We start from the raw sequence: 23,969 nt of genomic DNA, 5'->3' as shown, positions 1-23,969 counted from the left end.
GTGGGCTTTGCCCAAAACCCTGTTTTTTTTTCCTCTCTCTCTCTCTCTCTCTCCTTTTTCATCTCCCCCTCCCTTCACAGGAAGTAGTGCAAAACATTAAAGATTTCAAAAGCTTTGCTTTCCACCACCCCCTCTCCCCCCCCCAAAAAAGCATCTTTTTTGGGGGGGGGGGGAAAGGGGGGTCCTTGGCTTTTGCATTTTGCAACTCCCCCACCTTTGCAATTTGATCCACGCTTGCAAATTGGCAGGAAGGTGAAACTTTGGTGACCTGTTTTTTATTTATTTTTTTTTTATTTGCAAGATTGACAGAAGGAGGGAGTGGGGGGGGCAGAGGCAGAAAAAAGACTTAAGGAGGGGGGTGAATTTAAAAAAAACAAGAAGGAAAAAAAAAGGGGGAAGGAAGGCGGATCCACGTGGTTTAATCGGAGACAGACAGAAGTCCCATTGTTCAAAATCAATTAAAAAAAAAAGGAGGCAGACAGAGGAAACGGGGAAGGGGTTTTTTTGAAAGGACGCTGCAGAGAGGGGGGGGTTTCCTCCTAATTCTCAACTTGCATTTGGAGGGATGTAATTTTGCAAAGAAGCCTCTCTTCTTTCTTTCTTTCTTTCTTTTTTTTTTCTTTCCTTCCTTCCTTCCTTCCTTCCAGAGAGGGCTGGCCCAAATAAATCAGCCCACCCCCCCCCGCTCCACAGAAGAGGTCTCCAGATCTTGCAAAGTTTGTTTCCATTTTTTTTTCTTCTTCTTCTTCTCTCTCTCTCTCCCCCTTTGGGGTTTTTTTTTTCTTTTTCTTTCTTTCTTTCTTTCTTTTTTACAAAAGCAGAAAAAAGAAGAAGGCAGGTGCAAGGCGGATTTTTTTTTTGTCTCTTTTTTTCTTTAAGGCCAGGAAGGAGTCTTCGGGGGGGGGGAGGGAGAGGGAAACAGACGGAGGAAGAGGAAGAGGAGGATATATTTGAGAATCTCGGGGCAAAAGGCCCAGCCCAACAAACAACAAAAAAACAAAAAAAGTCAAAAGAAGAGAAAGAGAAGGTGGGTTTGAAAAAGGAGAGGTGGGGGGAAAAAAGAAAGAATGAAAAAGAGGAAGAAAAGGGGGTGGGGGGTGTAGAGAGAAGAAGGGGAGGGGGGTCGTGGAGAATTGTTTTTCCATTTGGCGGAAAAAAAAGTCCCCACCGGGAGGAGAAAACAAAAAAAAAACCAAAAAAAGAAGAAGAAGGTGGGTGATCCGCGCTTTGTGCAAAATTTACCTTTTTGCAATTCCTCTTGCTTTTTTGCAAAAAAGAGGCCTCCCCTATTTGGGGGAAACGAGAAACGGGTGGATGGGGGGGGGAGGCTTCTAAAATGCCCCCCCACCCCAAAATGCGAGTTGGGGTGGGGGGGGGAAAAGGAGGAATCTCACCGGGTTGGAGGGATTTTTTTTTTGCATGCAAAAAAAAAAAAAAAAGCGGAGAGGGGGGATTTATATATATATATATATTTTGGCTGGGAAATCTCGCATTGTTCGGAGCACGGGGGGCGAAGTGGGTTGCATTCACACCAAGACGCGTGTCCGGGCCGTGGGGAAGTGGTGGGGGGGCGAAATGGATGGCGACTCGTCTTTGTTCAGCGGCTGGCTTGGTAGAGGGGTGGGTGGGGGTGGAAGGAGGAGGGTCCGATGCCCAAATCCGCCTTTTTCTTTTTTTTTTAAACTTAAAAAACCAAAAAAAACTCGCTGTAACTACTGCTGCTGCTTCCTTCCTTCCTTCCTTCCCTGGGCGAAAAAAGTTTGCAATTCTGATTTTTAAGTTTTGCACAAAAAAATAATAATTATTATTATTATTCCCCCTTGCTTGTGCATGGAGGGATGAAGGCGGTTCGGGGCAGGTAATCTGAATTGTTGTTGTTTTTTGGGTTGGGGGGGGTGGAAAGAGAGAAAATTTAGGAGAAAAAGGCAGTAGAGAAGGGTTTGGAGAGAGGGAAGGGGGCTTCAGGGCAGAGAAAGAGAGAAAGGAGGAACCCCCCCCCTCTTTTGAGAAAGCGGGGCTTCAAATCCTATGTTAAAATGGGGAGGGGGTGGTTTCCTTGGAGAGGGGCAAGGAGAGGAGGGGGGTCTTTGGGGGGGAAGGAGGGGTCTGTTAGGGTCTCTGGAGGATGGGGAGGGGGGTCTTCTCCCCCAATATCTGCCGCCTGCACCCCATTTCCAAGTTGCAAAGTTTGAGCAGGGAGGAATGAACTTTTTTAAGGGTTCTCTTTTAAAGTGGGGAGCTCCCTTTAGGGGCCTGCTTTTCACCCCCCCACCTCAAAAATACGGGGGGGGGGTTAGAAATATCCCTGTTATGTGTTATATATTCTATATATAATTCTATATGTAATTATATATGTAATATATTTATACATATGTTATAATTCTATATATAATTCTATATGTATGCATATGTTATGTTATTCTATATATAATTATATGTTACATATTTTTACATGTATGTTATATATTCTATATATAATTATATATGTAATTATATATGTAACATACATATGTTATGTTATAATTCTATGTTACATATTTATACATATGTTGTATGTTATATATTCTATATATAATTATATATGTAATTATATGTTACATTATACATGTTATATGTTATAATTCTATATATAATTCTATATGTTACATATTTATACATATGTTATATGTTGTTATTCTATATATAATTATATATGTTATATATTTCATTGGCATCCTTCAGTCTCAAGAAACTATGGTATCGGGCTCTGGAAAGAAGTCCTAAAATAGCATCTAGTGTGACTAAAAAGGGCAATTCGAGAGTGGCAATCCCTTTTATGTTTATATATTTATTTATATAAATGCAATTTATACTTTTATACATACCTTATATGTTATATGCCTGGGTTACAAAGGGAGGGGAGAGATGAGAGGCCTCACCTGGTGGCCTCCTTTCCTCTGGGGTGAGGAAGGGGCTTTGTGGCCCTCCTCCACACACACCCAGCCTCTCAACCTTGGTTTGGAGGGAAAATAAACCTGGGGAGGGGGGTGGGAATCTCAGTTTGTACTATTAAGATTTCTTTCCTCTAAAGATGGTTTTTCTGGGAGTGGGGGTAGACATGCATAAATATTGTTGCCCTTAAAAATGCAAATTTTCCTAATTAAATCCCTCATTTTTGGTCCATGTTTCTGCCCCCTCCTTCCCCCCCCCTTTTTTTTTAATCCATAGGGTTTCTCTCCAGGCCCCCAAACTGGGTTTCTAACTCTTGAGGAGCTCCTTTATGGGGGTCCCTTTAAAAACTAACCCTGATTAATTTATTCCTCTTTACTTTCTCCGACCCTCTCTTTTGGGGGGGGGGGACTGCCCTTTCTTGGGGGGGACATGACAGTTTAGGGGGTGAAGCCCACCCAGATCGTGGCTGAATTGGGTAACTGAGTTTGTATCTTGGTTCAGCAGAGAGCCAGGATTTTAACCATAGCTAGTTTGACTTCGGTTGGAAGTTTCTTCGGCCCAAGCCAGCCAGGTTTCTAATCCTGGCTAGTTCCAGTTTGGTTTCCTTGGAGCACGAAGGAAAATGGGGGTGTGGGTAGGTTGGGGGTACCCACTAGGACCCCCAATTGAGTATGTTGGGTTTGTGAGTCGTGCTCAGTCCTCTCCCCCTCACTAATCTTGGTTTCTCCCCCAACTAATCTTGGTTTCTCCCCAACTAATCTTGGTTTCTCTTTCATCTTGGCTTGTTGAGGGGCTGAAAGTGGCCATCTTGGGGGGCTTTGGGCCTTGTCTGAGGAGGGGGCTGAAGACAAGACAAGCCTGTCTTTGCCCCCCCAACTTTAGGGGTTTGGGGAGGGTCTCCCTGGGCCTCAGAGACTTGTGGAGAACCAAGGAAGAGCGTGGGAATTTATTTATTTTTTTAAAAAAATTCTCCTTTTTTGTCTCGTATTTCTTTTTCTTTCCCCTTCTTGTCTCCCCCCCTTTCCCGCCCTTTTTTGCTTATTTCTTCTCCCATCCCTGTGAGGGGAGAATCATTTTTAAATATCTGTATATTGTTTTATGAGGCCACGAGGGAGCTTTTTTCTTTTTTTTTTCTTTCTTTTTTTCTGTCAGCTCTGCGAACTTCCTCATTTTTAAGGGAAAATGAGCAATTTATGAGCAGGGGAAAAGGCTCAGATATTGTTTTCTTCCCTTCGGTCTTTACAGCTTGGGTCTCTTCTGCCTTTATATTAGATTTTATGCATTGTCTTTTTATTTTGGGATCGTCGCCCGTCAGGTAGAGGGGGGAAAAAAATCCCCTCATTTGTCAGCTTTAAATTCATTTTTTTTAGCTGTAGGGAAAGGAAGAACATACCTGAGACGGGGCACTTCTCGTTTCTACTTTCATTTTCGGCTGCTTTTTTTGTGTAAAAGTACTCCCATTTTAAGGATGAATGCAGGGCTTAATTTAAGCCACTTCAAGAGGTGGGGACTTCAACTCCCAGAGTTCCACAGCCAACATGGCTGACTGGGAATCTTGGGAGTTGAAGTCCATACCTGTTTAAAAGTGGCCAGGTTTGACACATGCAGGTTAATTAGATTGATACTCCTCCTCCTCTGCGCCGCTGCTTAGGAGCAAATTCAGCGGAATCTAATGGGTTTTTGTGATTTTAGGCACGCGCATCCAGGTATTTTCCACAAAACACAACATTGTGCCCTTAAGCCAATTTAAGGGAATAATAAAATACCTCTCTCTCTCTCTCTCTCTCTCACACACACACACACACACACACACACACCCTTACACACCCTTGTAAAAAGTGGTGTAAATGCTAAACCCGGAGCCTTGCAGCAGATACGAGGTTGTGGGAAGACACAACGATTGTCATTTATCTTATTTTGAGAAACTTCGGGTGAATTTCCTCGCTGTTTCTCTACATTCCTCTGGAGTTTTTTCGCACCTTTCTCCAAGAATGGCTGTTTTTCTGTGTTTTTCCCCTAATAATCTTTATTTTTTTTCTCTCTCTCTTTTCTTTTGTTTGCAGAAGATAGGTTACGAAAATGCCCCGGCGGAAGGCAGATGCAGCTAGTTCAGGGAACGGCACCGGGGCAGCGCGCAAACGGGCAAACACCGGCCGGGGGGCCCCGCTGACCGCCAAGAAGAAGAACCGGAGTGGTGGGGGCAGCAGCAGCAGCAGCAGCAACAACGGGGGCGGGGGCAGCAGCGGAGAGGAGCAGGACGGGGTTGTGTTGCCCCTACTCTCGGCCCCCGGAGGAAGTAAGAAGGTGCCCCGGACCGGAGGGCGAGAGCAGCAGAACCCTCCCGGCTTGCAGTCACCCCAGGCCGCCGTGGTAGTCAACGAGCCCGAACACACCAAGGAGCGCATTGTAAGGGGAGATCAGTCTTACCTGTCTGGGAAATGGGTCTAAGGCAGCGATGGCTAACCTTTTTGCCGTTGTGTGCCAAAAGCGGGGGTTGCGTGGGGGGGTCGCATGCATGTATGCCCACACCTATAATTCAGTGTGTTCCCCCCCCCATGCATGCGCACATGACCTCCCCACACTCCCCACGCTTCTGGCATGCGATTGCACAGTGGGCCTGGTAGGCCCGTTTTTTCGCCCTCCCCAGGCTCCCCAGGCTTTCTAGGAGCCTGGGGAGGGCGAAAACAGCCTTCCCCACCCCGGAAGCGCTCCGGAGGCCAGAAACAGCCCATTTCCCGACTTTCGGTGGGCCCGGAAGAGCCAAAAATCAGACGGCCGGCATGTTCATGCGTGCTGGAGCTGAGCTAAGGCAATGCTTGCGTGCCCATAGATATGGCTCCACATGCCACCTGTGCCACGCGTGCCATAGGTTCGCCATTACGGGTCTAAGGGTTGTGAGTCTGTAAAGACGCAGCTGCACTTCATGGGAATGAAAGCAGACTCCGTTTACGGGCTAGCCTGGAGAGGTCTTTCAGATGGGGGGAGTCGCCCATCTCCTCCTTCCTGCCATGTTGATGCCCTTCTATGCTGGGTGCGTTTCCACCCCCCCCCCCCCATTTTTCTGCCTGCGGTTTCTTTTTTCAGAGTGCTAAGAAAAGGCAAAATATTTTCATCCGTTCGTTAAAAAGACCAAACTCACGAAAGGAACCTGTTCGTCGCCACGCACAGAAAAAAATTAAAAAGTTCTCCAGAGCAGAGTACAGACTGAAATGCAGGACTAGTTAGCTAAAGCATTTTGTTGGCCAGTTTTAGTTTTGTGTGTGTGCGTGCGTGCAAGCGTTAGCTTTTTTATTTAATGCAAGAATGCTGCAGTCATTTAATTTTTACCCATACTGCAAATGCATTCAGTTCATAAGATTTGGGAACCTCTTGCCTCTTCTGGATCTCACCCCCTCTTGTTTTTTTTCTCTGGTTGAAAAGTTGTGTGAACGCAGAAATTTTGCACTGGTGTCTTAGGCCCCCCCCACCCTCCTCCGATTTCTGTGTTTCACTAGTAAGTTTTCCACAAGTTAAAAACTCATAAAATAGCTATCCATGTTTCCTTTTTTATTTCTACTTGGGAAACCATTTCTGGACTTCGTGCTTGAGGTGGGGGAAAAAATGAAACTCTGATTTTGGGGTTTACCAATTGGATAGAATCGTCGTTATAGAAATGGCTAGTTTCTGTTACTATGAAAAAGTAAAACATTGAGGGTAGATGTTAATGCTTTATTTTACTACTACACAGGAGTTGGAAGTCAATGCCTTTTTTCCCCCTTTTTCCCTTGCTTTCCCCACTATCCACTATCCACTTCCCTTTTTCCTCTCCTAATTTCCCTGATACTTGCTTTTGTATTCTTTCTGTATGTCATATTGTAAATTAATAAAACTAGAAAAAAACATGTTGGGGAAAAAAATAGCTATCCATGTTTCCTTTTTTATTTCTACTTGGGAAACCATTTCTGGACTTTGTGCCTGAGGTGGGAAAAAAATGAAACTTTGATTTTGGGTTTTACCGATTGGATAGATTTGTTGTTATAGAAATGGCTAGTTTCTCTTATTAAAAAGTTGAGGGTAGATTTTAATGCCTTATTTTACTACTACAAAGGAGTCGGAAGTCAATGCCTTATTTTTTTTCTTTTTCCCTTGCTTTCCCCCACTATCCACTTCCCTTTTTCCTTTCCTAATTTCCCTGATATTTGCTTTTGTATTCTTTCTGCTAGGGATTTCGACCCATGTTTTGTTAGCTGTCCGCTTTAATTCTTGATTCTTCTGGTTCTCGGGACTTGACACAGCTCACATCTAAAATCAAAACTTTTGTTTTTCTTCCTTTTCAGAAACTGGAAGGTTCAAAGTGTAGGGGACAGCTTTTGATATTTGGAGCCACCAACTGGGACTTGATTGGCCGGAAAGAAGTCCCAAAACAGCAAGGTAAGTAAAGCTTTAATCATTTCTGGATTAAGTGGTCTGAGGATGTGATCGTCCTGCATGGAATCACAACAGTGGTGGAATTCAAACTTTTTTACTACCAGTTCTGTGGGTGTGGCTTAGTGGGGGTGGTGTGGCTTGGGCATGGCAGGGGAAGGATACTGCAAAATCCCCATTCCCTCCCCACTCCTGGGGCCAGCCAGAGGTGGTATTTGCCGGTTCTCTGAACTACTCAAAATGTCCGCTACCGGTTCGTCAGAACCTGCTGAATTTCATCCCTGAAACACAATTGAAGGAGGCCACTGTTCCAGCCAGCTGTGGCTGTGGCCGATTGCTCTTATTTCTAAGAGAACATCTGTGACTGGATTCAGACAAGGGCGGCTGTTGTTGTTTTTAGGCTGGGTTTGTTTTAATGGGTTCCATTAAGACTTTTATTCCAGAATAAATATAAAGCACCCCTTTTTGGTAAGCTACGGGCGAGCCTGATGATGCTTTTTCCCCTGGAGCACTGCCTTCTTAAATAAACACACGGCAAGAACGCACAGGGAGCCACCCAGAAGAGAGACTAAAAATAAAATTAAATTAAAATCATTTTGGCCAGCTTAAATGGTGGAGAGCTTGGGAAACCAAAAAGAGCAGTTCCTAATTCAGGATAAATGGTTGGGTTTTTTTTTTTTTTGCACCGGTTGAGCGAAAAGAGATGTAGAATTGTGGGGTTTATAATTTTTGGTTAGTGGCTGTATCCAAGGGAGGTGGGAGGTTTAGAAATAGGAAATTAGAATAGAATAGAATTGAAGTGAAGTGAATTGAATTGAATTCTTTATTGGCCAAGTCTGATTGGACACACAAGGAATTTGTCTTTGGTGCATACGCTGTCTGTGTACATAAAAAGAGAAGATACGTTTGTCAAGAATCATAAGATACAACCCTTAATGATAGTCATAGGGTATAAATAAGCAATCAAATCATACTAGGAAATAGATAGATAGATAGATAGATAGATAGATAGATAGATAGATAGAGAACTTCAGCTAGAAGATGACGAATGTGATTTCGTCGAAACGTCACTACTACCCTTTTAAGGATATATTTACAATTACACAGGAAGAAACCCGAGATATTAACTGTACACATAGATAGACAGACAGACAGATAGATAGATAGATGGATGGATGGATGGATGGATGGATGGATGGACGGACGGATGATGGAATTAATTCTTTATTGGCCAAATGTGAGTGGACACACAAGGAATTTGTCTTTGGTGCATACACTCTCAGTGTACATAGAAGAAAAGATACATTTGTCAAGAATCGTAAGGTACAACACTTAATGATAGTCATAGGGAACAAATAAGCAATCAAATCATACTAGGAAACAGTCAATATAAATCGTTAAGGATACCAGCAACAAGGTTACAGTAGAGTCATAAGTAGGAGGAGATGGATGATGGGAACGATGAGAAGATGAATAGTAGTGCAGACTTAGTGAATAGTTTGACAGTGTTGAGGGAATTATTTGTTGAGCAGAGTGATGGCGTTTGGGGAAAAAACTGTCCTTGTGTCTAGTTGTTCTGGTGTGCAGTGCTCTATAGCGTCGTTTTGAGGGTAGGAATTGAAACAATTTATGTCCAGGATGCGAGGGATCTGTAGATATTTTCCCAGCCCTCTTTTTGACTCGTGCAGCATACAGGGCCTCCATGGAAGGCCAGTTGGTAGCCATTGTTTCATAAATTTATAAATAATGAATTTATAAATAATTTCAAAATTCTCCACCGATCCAAGCATGCACATTTTCTGCACTTGAGTTTAGGGTTACAACTAAGAGACTATTTGTAAGTTTTAATATTTTGGGTAGAGGACATATTAAACTTACTAGTCCCTTAGTTGGGTCAATCCAAGCACAACTTATCATCTTAATAATGCAGATAGTCCTTGATTTACGACCACAATGGAGCCCAAAATTTACGCTTATGAGTTTTTGCCCCGTTTTACGACATTTCTTGCCATGGCTGTTAAGTGAATCACTGAAGTTCTTAAGTTAGTATTGGGCTTCCCCATTGGCTTTGCTTTCGGCCGCAAAAGGGGATTTAAATGACCCCGAGACACTGCAACCGTCATAAATATGATTCAGTTGCCAAGTTGATCCTGTGACCATGGGCTGCAATGATTGTAAGTGTGAAAAATGGTCGTAAATCGTTTTTCTTAGTGCTGTTGTAACGGTCACTAAATGAACTGTTGAAACTCAAGGACTACCTGTTCGCTTAGCAACCTTTGGAAGTTACAGTGACACTGAAAAAAAGTTATTTATAACCAGTCCTCGCCCTTAAGACCGTCGCAGCATCCCCGTGGTCACGGGATCAAAATTGGTCATCTGATACTATTAACAATGGTTGCAGCATCTTGGATTAGAATAGAATAGAACAGGGGTCAGCAACCTGCGGCTCTGGAGCCGCATGTGGCTCTTTCACCCCTCTGCTGTGTCTCCCTGTCACTCAAAATATGTGTCACAACCGCCAATGTGCGACACCCACCAGCACACGATTTATTGAGCTTTTCAACACCCAGTAGGCCAACCATGGATAAATCCAAGAAAAGAAAAGTTTCAGAAGAAAACAGAATGATTAATTCAACTACATATGCTAGTTTTGTGGCCGCTCAAGAAATAGTCAGGACATGGGAAGGGTTTTGTGGCTCCCGTTGTTTTCTTTTTGGTGGGAAACGGGTCCAAATGGCTTTTTGAGTGTTTAAGGTTGCAGACCCCTGGAATAGAATAACAGAGTTGGAAGGGACCTTGGAGGTCTTCTAGTCCAACCCCCTGCTTAGGCCGGAAACCCTACACCACGTCAGACAAATGGTCATCCAACATCATCTTAAAAACTTCCAGTGTTGGAGCATTCACAACTTCTGAAGGCAAGTCGTTCCACTGATCAATTGTTCTCACTGTCAGGAAATTCCTCCTTAGTTCTAAATTGCTTCTCTCCTTGATTAGTTTCCACCCATGGCTTCTTGGGATTCACATGATTGTGACCTTCCCAGCTGGCTTCCCAAAAGCAAAGTCAGTAGGGGCAGCCAGATTTGCTTAAAGACCACATGATTCACTACTTAACAACCAGGACCAAAAAAAAAAGTTCATAAAAATAGGCATGACTCGTTTAACAACTGACTGGTTTAGAGATGGAAATTCTGCTCCCAATTGTCATAAATCGAGGATTAACCGCAACTCATTGAATTCGTTATCGAAAGTCGGTCTTTGTGAGAAGTAGCCAGAGTGGAACAACACACTAATTTTCAATAAAACCTATTGACCTATTTTATTTCTGTGCATGTTCTAATTTCAATAGAACAGAATAAGAGTTAGAAGCAGAATTAGAATAAGAACAGAATAAGAATAGAGTAATGAATTTTTTATTGGCCAAGTGCGATTGGACACCCAAGGAATTTGTCTCGTATACGTAAGCTCACAGTGTACATATAAATTAGCAATCATTAGTTACAAACAATTGATAAATCATAAGAAACCAATAGGAGAGGTTAGTAGGAAAGATAAGAAAGGAGATATTGCTGTGGAAATTAAGTGTTTAGTAGAGATGGCACAGGGGGAAAAACTATGTCTGGTTGTTTTGGCATGCAATGCTCTATAGCCATGATGGCAAACCTATGGCACACATGCCAGAAGTGGCACGCAGAGCCATCTCTCCGTGCACACTAACCGTCGCCTGTTGCTCTTCCGGGTTTCAGCGCACGCATGCATACCGGTCAGGTGGTCTTCATGGGAGCATCAGAAACTGGAAGAGCAGCTCCCTGGCGTTCATCTGTGTGCCGGGAAGCTGAGCTTCCGGTTTCCGGTGCACACATGTGCAGTGGCCAGCTGGTCTTTGTGCGCGCATGCGTGCCAGAAACTGGAAGCGTGCCGGAAACCAGAAACTCAGCTTCCTGGCATGCACATGCGTGCCGGGGAACTGCTCTTCCGGTTTCCGGCACCCCCTCTCGTGCGTGTGTTACAGTTTTGGCATTCGGTGCCAAAAAGGTTCGCCAACATTGCCCTACAGCGTCGTCTTGAGGGAAGGAGTTGAAACCAGTTTATGTCCAGGATGGGAGGGATCTGTAGATATTATCTCAGCCCTCTTTCTGACCCGTGTAGTATACAGGTCCTCAATGGAAGGCAGGCTGGTAGCCATTGTTTTTTCTGCAGTCCTAACGAACCGTTGGAAGCCTCTACCCTGCCCTGTCTGGTTGCTGCGTCAAACAGGACAGTTACTGAGTTACAAATACCGTTATGGGGTCCTTTACGGGGAGTCCAGCAGCTCAAGGCTCAGTTTGTAAAATCTCTTTTCGGGGTTCACCGTCAAAGGCTCCGAGAATGTCTCCGAAGTCATTGCTCGCATCCCACAACTTTTCTTATCTCAGGGTTGACGTCGCAGTCTCCAAGCCAGACTGAGTCCCTTTTTGTTTTGCTGTCTGTCTTTAAAGACATCTGAGCTCAGGCTGTAATCTTCAGCAAGAGAGCCCAGCCAGTGGGGGCAGAATCCGGCTGGCACAGGGCGAAGAGGCACAATAGACGGGCATGTAAAATGCATGAGCTGACTTCAAGGCTTCCAGCATCTGGTTCTTTCCTGCTGAGAACCCAGGAAAGTTCATTTCTAGGACTTCCTAGGAATAAATGCAAACTCAAGGGGATTCCGTAATGCAGACGGGGGGAAATTTTAATCCAAAGCTTTTATTTTTCTGCTTTACAAATTTTGCGTGTTCACTTTTTATTGGTTTGCTGCTCATTTTTCCAAGCAACAAAAGAGAACCTTAATTGGCTGACATTTTGAGTCTTCTTTAAAATAAATTTAAATATAAAGAAGAACGTAAGTCTGAATTACGAACAGCCACCCAGAAAGCATTTTCAGCAACAAAGGAAGACCTCCCAGCAGCCCAGTCTTTTTCAAAAAAAAAAAAAAAAATGCTGCAGGCCACAAAGTGGGGTTCATGCACCTGTTTCCTTATGTTATTTTATTTTACTTTTTTTTCTAATTTTCCTTTTTTTTCTTTATTTTCTGTGTTTGGCAGCAATTCTCTGGGACCATACAACCCATTCAGCCAGTGGTGGGATTCAAGTAATTTAACAACCGGTTCTCTGCCCTAATGATTTCTTCCAACAACCAGTTTGCCAAACTGCTCAGAAAGTTAACAACCGGTTCTCCCGAAGTGGTGCGAACTGGCTGAATCCCACCACTGCATTCAGCCATGCAAGAAACAAATTGTGGTTAAAACGTTCCAGCTTAACAAGTTGCATGAAAGCATCCCAGCTTATTTAAAAGGCTGGAATTTTTTTTTTTTTTTAAAAATGTTCGTATTTCATTGTATTCATACCAGGGTGGATTGGATTTAAATCGAGTTGATTTAAATCACAATTTAAATCATGATTTAAATCACTAGTAAAAAGGCTTGATTTAAATCAACTCGATTTAAATCATAATTTTTAAAGAGCAACTGTCCTCTCTGCTACTCCTTTGACCCGCTGTTGACTCACCGAAAATCCCAGTGTTGCAGAATATACAGCCTCATGCTACATAACTAAGCTCCATTTCATGCTGAATAAACTAAATTATTTATGTATCTTAAATAGAAAACTATCTTATGATAGATTTTTACCCCAAAAGTTTTTTATTAAAAAAAATCTGATTTTTTTGATTTTTTTAAAAAAATCATTGATTTTTATCCACCCTGATTCATATATTGGGGCGGGGTCTGGTATGATTTATCTTGCTTTTCTGATTGTTTCAGTTCAGGCTATCTGTGCGGTTGTATGTTTTAATCATTTGTATAGTTTTTTGGTTGTATATGCTGCCCGGAGTCCATTAGAATTGGGTGGCTATACCAAATTCGAATTAACCATAATGAATCTTTTGCAGCTGCTTATCGCAACCTTGGCCAGAACCTGTGGGGGCCACACAGGTACGGATGCCTCTCGGGAATCCAAGTCCGGACAATAATTTCGGGCCCGTGTGCCGCTCACAGCCTCTTCATCACCGTGGAAGGGAAGCTGTGGAGCTGGGGTGAGTTTCTATTGCTTCGTTTTTGTGTCTCTTAGTTGGGAGTTTGGGTTTATCGAGATCTCAGTGGAAAAATGCACTGAGCACACACACAAACAGTGTATTTCCCTGTGTGTTTTGCCAGGGCGCAACGACAAAGGACAGCTGGGCCATGGAGATACCAAGCGAGTCGACGCCCCTAAGCCTATAGAGGTACTCAGCAGCGAGACGGTTGTATCAGCCGCTTGTGGGCGCAACCACACACTGGCCCTCACAGGTATTGGAGCCTTGGGTTGTGTCTCTGTGCCTTTCTTTCCTTTTTCTTATAAAGTTCTGCCAAGGTATTTTAGAACAGTGTTTTTCAACCTTGGTCACTTTAAGAGGTGTCGACTTCAACTCCCAGAATTCCCCAGCCAGCTATGAATTCTGGGAGTTGAAGTCCAGACTGTTGTGGTCCGCCAGCAGCCTGCGGAGCTAGCAGTGGAGTCAGACAGTGAGGAGGCTGTGGAGCACCATGGGCCTGTCCTGGAGTCTGGGGAAGGCCCGGACAAGGACTCTGCGTCAGGGCCATCTGGGAGCAATGCACGGACTCCGGAGCCCCCAGAGTCGGACAGCAGAGAGGCAGAGGAACAGGAGGAGCCTGTTCCTAGTGCGCGCATACGCAGAGCTGCCAGAAGGCAAGAGCAGCTAAAGCAAAAAGGACGACTCGGGAGTAAGGCCAGGAGATGATTGGCCCCTCCCATAAGGCTTAAAAGAGCAGCAAAGGCTCTTGGGCTCTTTGTAGGAAAGCAACGTTGCTAAATCTATTTTCCAGTCAGCGTCTCTTGTTTCTGAACTTCGTGGGGCTTTGCCAAGAAAGGCCTTTGGCAGGGTGCCAAAGAAGATAAAGGTTTGTGGTAAGCTGAAGGACTTTTTCTGAAGGATTTGTTTTGGAATTAATTTGGATTAAACTGGGAATGAAGTAATTCTCAGCTGTTATAATAAAACAGTTTTATTTGGGACCAATTGTGTCCTGTAATGATTAAGTGAGCCTGGGTCATAACACAGCCATTTATTTTTGCTGGAAATCAGGATTTACTTCCAGTTGCCAGCAAAAATAGCCCTATGGCAAGAATGGGTTTGTTTAACAGCTGCCCCAGAAGTCATAAAATTGGGCAAGATTACGTGGTGACTTGCTTAGTGACTTTCATGACTTATGACCAAATTGTGGTTGCAAGTTGAGAAGTATCTGCATTAAGCTGCATTCAAGCTGGTTTTAACTGAGTGAGTTAAGGGTCTTTTTTTAATCTTTTCCTTCTAGAGAATGGATCTGTTTTTGCTTTCGGAGAGAACAAGATGGGGCAGCTTGGATTGGGGAACCAGACCGACGCCATTCCTAGTCCTACGCAGGTACAAGAAGCAGGCTCCAAAATGCAACATTGGCTAAGGCGTTCCTAATTCAAGTTTTTCTCCTGTTTCCCATTTCTCACTGCCTGAACTACTACCTCCCTCAACTGGAAACATTCATGTTCCAGCTTCTCTTCCAAAAACTTTTAAGATCCAATTTTATAATCCCTTGGTAAGGCCACACTTGGAATCCTGCATTCAGTTTTGGTCGCCACGACGTAAAAAAGATGTGGAGACTCTAGAAAGAGTGCAGAGAAGAGCAAGAAAGAGGATTAGGGGACTGGAGGCTAAAACATATGAAGAACGGTTGCAGGAACTGGGTATGTCTAGTTTAATAAAAAGAAGGACTCGGGGAGACATGATAGCAGTCTTCCAATCTCTCAGGGGCTGCCCCAAAGAAGAGGGAGTCAAACTATTCTCCAAAGCACCTGAGGGCAGGACAAGAAGCAAAGGGTGGAAACTCATCAAGGAGAGAAGCAACTTAGAACTAAGGAGAAATTTCCTGACAGTGAGAACAATTAATCAGTGGAACAACTTGCCTCCAGAAGTTGTGAATGCTCCAACACCGGAAGTTTTTAAGAAGAGGTTGGATAACCATTTGTCTGAAGTGGTGTAGAGTTTCCTGCCTAGACGGGGTTGGACTAGAAGACCTCCAAGGTCCCTTCCAACTCTGTTTATTCTATTCTATTCTAATTTGCCAAAGAGATGTGTATTAAAAAGCAAACTTTAGACAGGCTTGCGCTAATAGCAGTCTGAAGTGACTGCTTGGAGAAAAAGAGAAATGTGTTTTTCAGTATTTCCTTAAACCTTTTTTGTGTGTGTGTGTGTTTCTGTGTGTGTGTTTGCTTTCTTTTAGATCATGTACAACGGCCAGCCGATTACCAAAGTGGCTTGCGGGGCAGAGTTTAGCATGATTATGGATTGCAAAGGGAATCTTTACTCGTTCGGTTGTCCTGAGTACGGACAGCTAGGTAGGAATCTCTACAGCCTTGGATGTCTTTGGGGAGCGAGAGTTTGAAGGACGCTCCTTAGATTCAAACTTTCTGCCCCACAACAGGGCACAACTCCGACGGGAAATTCATCGCCAGAGCCCAGAGGATAGAATATGACTGCGAACTCGTTCCCCGTCGCATCGCCATCTTTCTCGAGAAGACCAAAGATGGACAGATCCTACCGGTCCCGAACATCGTCGTGAGGGATGTGGCGTGCGGTGCAAATCACACGGTAAGAGATTTAGTTCTCTCTGTGGTTTTGACTTCAGCGACAAAACTTTGGCTGCAATAAACCAGGGGAGCCACAGAAGATAACCGAAAGTGAGTCGGTGTGCTAACTTCTAAACAGTTTCCTTGATGGTTAAGTATCACAGCAGGTTGGAGTGGATGAGGAAGAAAACTTTGAAACGTTTCTCTGCTGTTTTCAATGCTAAAGGGGGAAAACACCTTGTTTAAATGTTGCCGGTTAATAGGATCTGGCTGGAATGGCATTCTTGCCTCAAAACGGACGTTTCAAAATGAAGAATAGAGGCTAGAAGGAATTGTTTTGAGGCCAAAATCTGGAACCTTGTCAGAAAGTTCAGAGTTGAAGAACATTTCAAGTCCTCCTCCTCCTCCTCCTCCTCCTCCTCTTCTTCTTCTTCTTTTTCTTTTTCTTCGTATCCTCCTCCTCCTCCTCCTCCTCCTCCTCCTCTTCTTCTTCTTCTTCTTCTTCTTCTTCTTCTTCTTCTTCTTCTTCTTCTTCTTCTTCTTCTTCTTCTTCTTCTTCTTCTTCTTCTCCTCCTCCTCCTCCTCCTCCTCCTCCTCCTCCTCCTCCTCCTCCTCCTCCTCCTCCTCCCCTTTCTCCTCCTCCTATCCTTCTTTCCTTTTCCTCCTCTATCACCTCGCCTCCTTCTCTTCAATCTAGATTTTAATTCACAACCTCCTGCCATTCTCCAGCTCATCCTGGACTCGCAGAAACGTGTTTTCTCCTGGGGGTTTGGCGGTTATGGCCGATTAGGACACGCAGAGCAGCGGGATGAGATGGTGCCACGGTTAGTGAAGCTTTTCGACTTCCCCGGCCGTGGGGCTGCACAGATCTACGCAGGTTACACCTGCTCTTTTGCAGTCAGCGAAACGGGTAAGCTCGGTCTTGGAATCGGTCAACTCTTCAAATAAAAAAAAAAAAAAGCATTATTTTTGAAAACTCCTGCTGTCAATATATAGCACAAGGAAGTGTAGAACTGCTCGTGAGAATTGCTGCCTGTTTTAATATTATGGTTTCCAGTTAATGCAATTCAGTTCACTCTCCTGCTAACGGAGAAAATCAGAATGTGGACATGTCTTCAAATTTGCACAACGCCTGTCTGCTAATAGCCTCACAGAGAGCAGGCGTCCTTGTAAACAATGCACAATAGCAACACAATTCCCCCCCCCCCCCCGTGCCTGCTGCAGGAGGCCTGTTTTTCTGGGGAGCGACGAACACTTCCCGAGAGTCAACGATGTACCCCAAAACTGTGCAGGATCTGTGTGGCTGGAAAATCCGTAGTTTGTCCTGTGGGTAAGGAAGCTATTTTATTCTTCTCCTCTGCTTTCCTTCGTTTTTCTCTTTAGTCCTGGAAGAAGAGCTTGTGTTCTGCAGGAGAATTCCTGTTCTGACCTAGGCTTCCTGAAACAGTAAAAAGCACACAATTAGTGACAAAAACCCTCTTTTTATTTCAACGGCTGGGAATTCTGTTCATTCCCAGCCCGTGATGAGTCACAAATAGTTTGTAAAGAGTCCCAACAGAAGTCAGCCACAGTTCTTCGGGATAAGGCTGATAAGCACCTACCTTTATCTCCCTTGACACGCTGCCAAAGACGTAATTGACAATTAGCTTTGCAAGGCCACACGGAGCACAGAGTCAAAATGGAGCTTCAGAATTTTAAACCAACCAAAACAAACAAAGTTGCTTCCTGCAAAGGCTCATGTGCCTTTGCTCCTCCTTTATGTCTTATGGAAGGGGCCAATCATCTCCAAGCCTTACTCCCAAGTCGCCCCTTTTGTCTTAACTGTTCTTGCCTTCTAGCACCTCTACGCATGCGCGCACTGGGAACAGGCTCCCCGTTCCTCTGCCTCGGATGATGTCCGACTCTGGAGGTTCTGGAGTTAGCACATAACTCCCAGATGGCCCTGGCCCCATCTCTGCCTCTGATGCAGAGCCCTTGTCCGAGCTTCCCCAGACTCCAGGGCTGGCCCATGTCCCTCCCCAGCTTCCTCAATGTCTGACTCTGCTGCCAGCTCTACAGGCTGCCAGCAGACCACAACAATTCCCGTGATCCAGCTGTTAACTATGCTGGCTGGGGTTTTCTGGATGCTTTTGTTTAGAACCTCTGTAGGATGCCTTCTCTCCACTTTCTACATCTGCAGCTCTTCTACAGTAACTTTCTGCTTCATTTTCAGGAAGAGCAGCATCATAGTGGCAGCGGATGAGAGCACCATCAGCTGGGGGCCTTCTCCTACTTTTGGAGAGCTGGTAAGGGGCTGATTTTATTTAATAAATTTATTTGCCGCCCATCTCACAGCAACCACTCTGATGCGACAGCTTAGAAGGTTGCTTGGCAATTTTACTGGAGATGGGCCTGACTTAGAACCCAGGAAAGGGTTTTTCCTTTGTTTTCTCTATGAAGTTACCAGTTTCCCAACTTAGAAAGTGTGAAGACCAGAGGTGGGGTTTCAGCAGGTTCTGACCAGTTCTGGAGAACCGGTAGTGGAAATTTTGAGTAGTTCAGAGAACCGGTAGTAAAAATTCTGACTGGCCCCGCCCCCATCTATTTTCTGCCTCCCGAGTCCCAGCTGATTGGGAGGAAATGGGGATTTTGCAGTAACCTTCCCGTGGAGTAGGGAGGGAATGGGGATTTTACAGTATCCTTCCCCTGCCACACCCACCAAGCCATGCCCAGAAACTTGTGAATGAGATTTCACAGAACCAGGGCTGTAGAACATCTTAGCTTACGTAGGTAAAACCTGGCCAGAAAGAATATGCACATAAAAGCCTACGAAAAAGAAAAAGACACATTGTACCTTTACAGGGAGGATACCTGAGAAGGCTCACTGATGACACCTTACAAGGCAGAAATAGCTATCTGAGTCTCCCAAAGAGCAGCACAGAGTTGCTGTTTGTCAGCAAGAAACAAAAAGCCCAGAAAATTGTGAATGAGATTTCACAGAACCAGGGCTGTAGAACATCTTAGCTTACGTAGGTAAAACCTGGCTAGAAAGAATATGCACACACACATATACATACATATACATACATATACATATACATATACATATACATACATACATACATACATATATATATATGTATGTATACACGTATATATACACACATATACATATACTGTATATGCTCTCAGTGTACATGAGAATAAAATACATTCATCAAGAATAAAAAGATACAACAGTGATAGTTATAGGTTACTAATAAACAATCAAATCTTACTAGGAAACAAAAACAATATAATTGAAAGATACAAGCAACATGGTTATAGTAATAAGTGGGAAGAGATAGACACTAGTAAGGAAGACAAGAATAATAGTAATACAGCCTTAGTAAATTATTTGACAGTGTTGAGGGAATTATTTGTTTAGCAGAATGATGGCGTTCGGGAAAAAACTGTCCTTGTGTCTAGTTGTTCTGGTGTGCAGTGCTCTATAGTGTCGTTTTGAGGGTAGGAGTTGAAACAATTTATGTCCAGGATTTGAGGGGTCTGTAGATATTTTCCCAGTCCTCTTTTTGACTCGTGCGGTATACAGGTCCTCAATGGAAGGCAGGTTGGTAGCCATTGTTTTTTCTGCAGTTCTAATGACCTTCTGAAGTCTGTGTCTGTCTTGTTGGGTTGCAGAGCCAAACCAGACAGTTATCTCTTGTTTTTTTCAGGGCTACGGAGATCACAAGCCGAAGTCATCAACTGCAGCTCAGGAGGTGAAAACGCTGGATGGGATTTACACAGAACAGGTAAACCGGCATCTTACACAGAGATTAGGGTGTTTGTGAGTGGGTGGGTGGATGGAATGAAGGGAGGGGGGAAGGGAAAGAAAGAGGAAGGAAGGAAAGGAGAGGGAGGAAGGAAAAAAGGAAGGAAGGAAGGAAGGAAGGAATCAGTGGGTGGGGGAGGGAGGGATAGATGGGTAGATGATAGATATAGGCAGAGGGGATAGGTGTATGTATGTATGTATAGAAACAAATGGATAGTGGGGGTATGTGTAGCGAGGGAGAGAAGGGAATAGGAGGCGGTTTTGGTGGGAAGAAAAGGGGACAGGGCGTGCGAGAGGAGAAAGGAGGGTTTTCTGGGGGGGAAAGCCAGAAGGGAAGGATAGGAAGGGATGCCTGGGGAAAAGGAGGCCTGAAAGGATAGGAAAAGAGGCTTAAGGGGGAAATGGAGAAAGAGGCCTAGGGAAAGGGAGAGGGAGTGAAGGCAATAAGGAGGATAAGAGAGGCTTCTGTGGGGCAACCCTGAGCGAAAGAAGGCAGATAGGATAGGAGAGGCTTCTATGGGGCAAGCCTGAGGGAAAGAAGAGGGATGGGATAGGAGAGGCTTCTATGGGGCAAGCCTGAGGGAAAGAAGGGGGAGAGGAGAGGAGAGGCGTCTCTGGGGCTAGCCTGAGGGAGAAAAGGGGGGTGGGATAGGAGAGGCTTCTATGGGGCAAGCCTGAGGGAGAGGAGAGGAGAGGCTTCTGTGGGGCAAGCCTGAGAAATCCAGGAAGGAGCAGAGGCTGTGGAAGGAAAGTGCAGCAGGCAATTCAAGAGGGAAGGAGGGAGAGAGAGAGAGGGAGATAATTTAACGAGAGAGAGACAGAGAGAGAGACTTTATATGTTAACATTGCATAGAGGAGATCAAAGAGTTCTTATAAACTAAGGCTAAACCTGTGTGGTGGTTTCTTTAATCAGCATACCTCTCAATCTCCTCCTCGCAAGTTGAGTGTATTCAAACTATAAAGAGCAGGGATATTGGCAGGACATTTTTATAGAATGTATAAACCCTCAGCCTCTGCATTCGGGGAGCTGCCTCTTAACACAGGCATTGCCTTCGTTTAAGGTGCAAACGTGACGATTGCACGAAGCTGTCATGCGGATCGTTTATGTGCGGTGGCGCTCACCCCGCGAAGGGAATTTAGGGTTTGGCGATCCAAGCAGCAATCCCGTCTCTTTTTTACAGGTAGCCATGGGCTACGCGCACTCCTTGGCAATTGCCCGCGACGAGAGCGAAGCCGAAAAGGAGAAAATCAAGAAATTGCCAGAATACAACCCACGCACCCTCTGACCCGGGCACGTGACTCTTCCCTCAACCCGGCGAGCTGCCGAATGCACCACGTTGGCGGTTGGCAAAGAGACCGCGGGCCCCTCCGTGCGTTTTGTTAGACTTCTGAGATTTCGGTTTTTATACGCCATTTGAAGTTTTAAACTACCTGTTGCTAGGACTCTTCCGTGCCCTGCTCTCTCCACCCCATCCTTTTCCCCCAAGATGGCTTGTTTGTATTTTGTATTTCCTTTTTTTTTTTTTTTTTTTTTTTTTTGTGGTGGTGGAGGATAAATTGAAGATGTCCATTCATCCCTTTTCGGTCACTATAGTCCGATGGAAACTTCAAGAGCATTTTGTCCATTTGTTCTTCCCCTCTTAAACCTACTTGGGACCAGTAAGCCAGCATTGAAAGTTCTTTTTTTTTTTTCTACTGCAGAGAGTGGCCTATGCTTTGTGTTTTGTCCCCGAAGAAAACGCTATCTATTTTTTTTTTTTAATTTCCGTGCCTTTTTGTAATCTCCTTTGGTGTGATTGGGCACCAGGCCTCTTGAATTCAAGAGTTCCCACTGATTTAACGTCGAGCGATTGTGCCGCCGTGTTGCCACAGACGCTGATCGGCGTTGTGTTCCTTTGCGATGCACAGCGTTGCTTTCTCGCAACCTGGTGTGGTTGGGCATCTGGGGGAAGAGGGTGGGGGGACTTCTAGGATGTTTTCCTTGAAAGTCGCAGTTGTCCTGAAATAAGGAGGCTGACCACAGGAGGGTGCTTCAAATATGGTTTAAGAACAAGTAAAATGAATTTGTTGCCTTGAAATAAGATGGAGGGAAGTTTCCCTCTTTTGGCTAAATTCTGATTCCTAGTACTTAAGCTGGAAAAAAAAAACCCTTCTCTTGTTTATCTTTTTCTCTTTATTGGTTGATATCCACTTTGCTAGAAAGTGTAAATTTGGAGTTCCTCTTTCAAAAGAGGCATTTCTTTGGATCATTGAATGACAGCTGAGAGGTGGATTCTCAGACTGATGCGTCAGTCCTCCTAAAACTTAGAATATTTTGAGTCTGGGGAACAGCATTCCTGCAGACCCCTTTTCTTGAACCCCTAAAAGGCAACCACTCTTTGAGAAAACTACACAAAGTTTCTCAGAAAAACAGGAGATGCATTCCTGGCCTTGTGGGAATTTAATTCGCAGCTGTCTTATTTCACCATTTGGTGTTTGTGGGGTGGAAATTTTCTGCCTTGAAAGCTACACGCTGCTCTTTTTTAGATTGATTTAAAATGAGGGACCAGGACACTTTCCCCTTTCACCATCATTGGCATCCCTCGATGGGTTTGAGCCACCTTTTAACCTGCTAACTTTTGAGTTAGAACAATGAGCAATCAACTGAAGGGAAAAATAAACCCGCCACTGATGGGGAAAATTGGAAAGCAGTACCTGTTGACTTGATGCTAAATTTGCAGATGAGAAAAATCAGGAGGTTGATTTTCTTTGCACAGGTCTGTTTCAAAACATTTTCTCCTTTTCCTGTTTTGGTACGTTCAGCCACGTTCGATACCTCCCTTTACTGTTTTATTCATTTTTCCCGATGTTCCTTTTCTTCATTGGCTAAGTCATTCTAACCCATTATGAGGGACAGACAGACATTTTCCCCTTTCACCATCATTCTAAGGCAACGGGGGTTAATTTATTTGCCATGGGGGAGAGAGAAGAAAAAAAGGTACTTCCATTTTTCACCAAAGAAACGGCTGTTTTTGTGCTAAGTAAAAAGTTTTGCTTTGGAACTGGTTGGCCTGAAGGTTTGTGTTTAAAACTGCTGACTTTTTTTTTCTTCACCAAGAAGAAGGGCTCAGCGGGACGAGAACCAATTAAAGTTAAATGAGATGGGGAAAAGAGTTTAGTCTAGTCTTGTCATTCTCTTTTGTTTTCCCCTTCACTTTTTTTTTTTTATATATATTTCTCAAATGTTTAAATAAAATGATGGGTTTGTTTAGACTTTGCAGTCTTAATTTCTCCTTCTTTCTGTACTGTGCTAACAGCAGAGATGATCCTGCATTCATGTCGGGACCTGTTGCCTAGCCAAATATTTTTAGAACCAATCTGCCATGCAAATTGTCCTTAAATTGTTAACTAATTGAACCCGCACAAGTTCAAGTAGTGCTTCGCTCCCACACTTCTTCCGGCCCTTGTTGATGCTCCGTGCACCTCGTTCTCTCAGGGAGATGCTTGACTTTCTCTCAGCCCCAAGACACTGGCTGGCCCATGAGGTGAGAGAGAGAGAAAGAGAAAGAGAGAGAGAGAGAATCAGAATGAGACAGAGAGAGAAAGAGGCAAAGAATGAATGAGAGAGAGAGAATTAGAATGAGACAGAGAGAAAGAGGCAAAGAATGAATGAGAGAGAGAGAAAGAAAGAATGAGACAGAGAAAGAAAGAGACAACTGGTTGAAAGCAAGTCATGGATTAATCTGGAAAAGCTAGCAGTCAACTCTAGGTTTCAGATCGTGGAGTCCAGTTCACCGCCAAGTTCTGGAGAGAGTTTGTTAAATCAATTGGATCCTCCCAAGGGCTTAATTCAGCTTTTCATCTGAGTGCTAATGGGGCGGCGGAAATGGGTAAGTATGTAAGACAGCTTTTCTTCAAAATGATAAGATGAAAATTGAGATGAGATGAAAATATGAGCCTTGGTAGTACAGTGGTCTAAAGCACCCTGTTATTAAGAACAGCTGCCTGCAATTACTGCAGGTTCGAATATCGCCAAGGCTCAAGGTTGACTCAGCCTTCCATCCTTTCTAAGGTAGGTAAATTGAGGACCCAGTTGTGGGGGCAATAAGCTGACTTTGTATAAATATACAAAAGAATGAAGGCTATTGCTTAGCGCATTGTAAGCCGCCCTGAGTCTCCGGAGAAGGGCGGCATATAAATCAAATTTTAAAAAAAATAAAAAAAAATGACATACGTTATTAAGGAAGAA

General features: G+C 44.1%; 1 protein-coding gene across 2 annotated transcripts; it reads left to right on the top strand.

Moving 5' to 3' along the window:
• The first annotated feature begins 934 nt into the window (after positions 1–934).
• RCC2 (regulator of chromosome condensation 2) lies at positions 935–21,793 on the top strand. 2 transcript variants are annotated; one of them, XM_070956081.1, is made up of 13 exons: positions 935–1,027; positions 5,002–5,337; positions 7,248–7,341; positions 13,241–13,384; positions 13,506–13,637; positions 14,661–14,749; positions 15,603–15,717; positions 15,804–15,970; positions 16,678–16,858; positions 17,173–17,278; positions 18,161–18,233; positions 19,644–19,721; positions 20,923–21,793. In XM_070956081.1, exons 2-13 carry the CDS (start codon positions 5,011–5,013, stop codon positions 21,025–21,027), a joined length of 1,611 nt encoding a protein of 536 aa, XP_070812182.1. In that variant the 5' UTR covers positions 935–1,027; positions 5,002–5,010; the 3' UTR covers positions 21,028–21,793. The 2 variants fall into 2 exon arrangements, with proteins under 2 accessions (XP_070812182.1, XP_070812181.1); XM_070956080.1 differs by having other exon boundaries at positions 4,995–5,337.
• Positions 21,794–23,969: the final 2,176 nt, after the last annotated feature.

Source organism: Pituophis catenifer, unplaced genomic scaffold, assembly GCF_029215685.1.
Source record: "Pituophis catenifer annectens isolate HBS135680 unplaced genomic scaffold, rPitCat1.0.hap2 SCAF_18, whole genome shotgun sequence".
Taxonomy (NCBI): domain Eukaryota; kingdom Metazoa; phylum Chordata; class Lepidosauria; order Squamata; family Colubridae; genus Pituophis; species Pituophis catenifer.
This window is presented reverse-complemented; position numbering and strand designations above follow the sequence as displayed.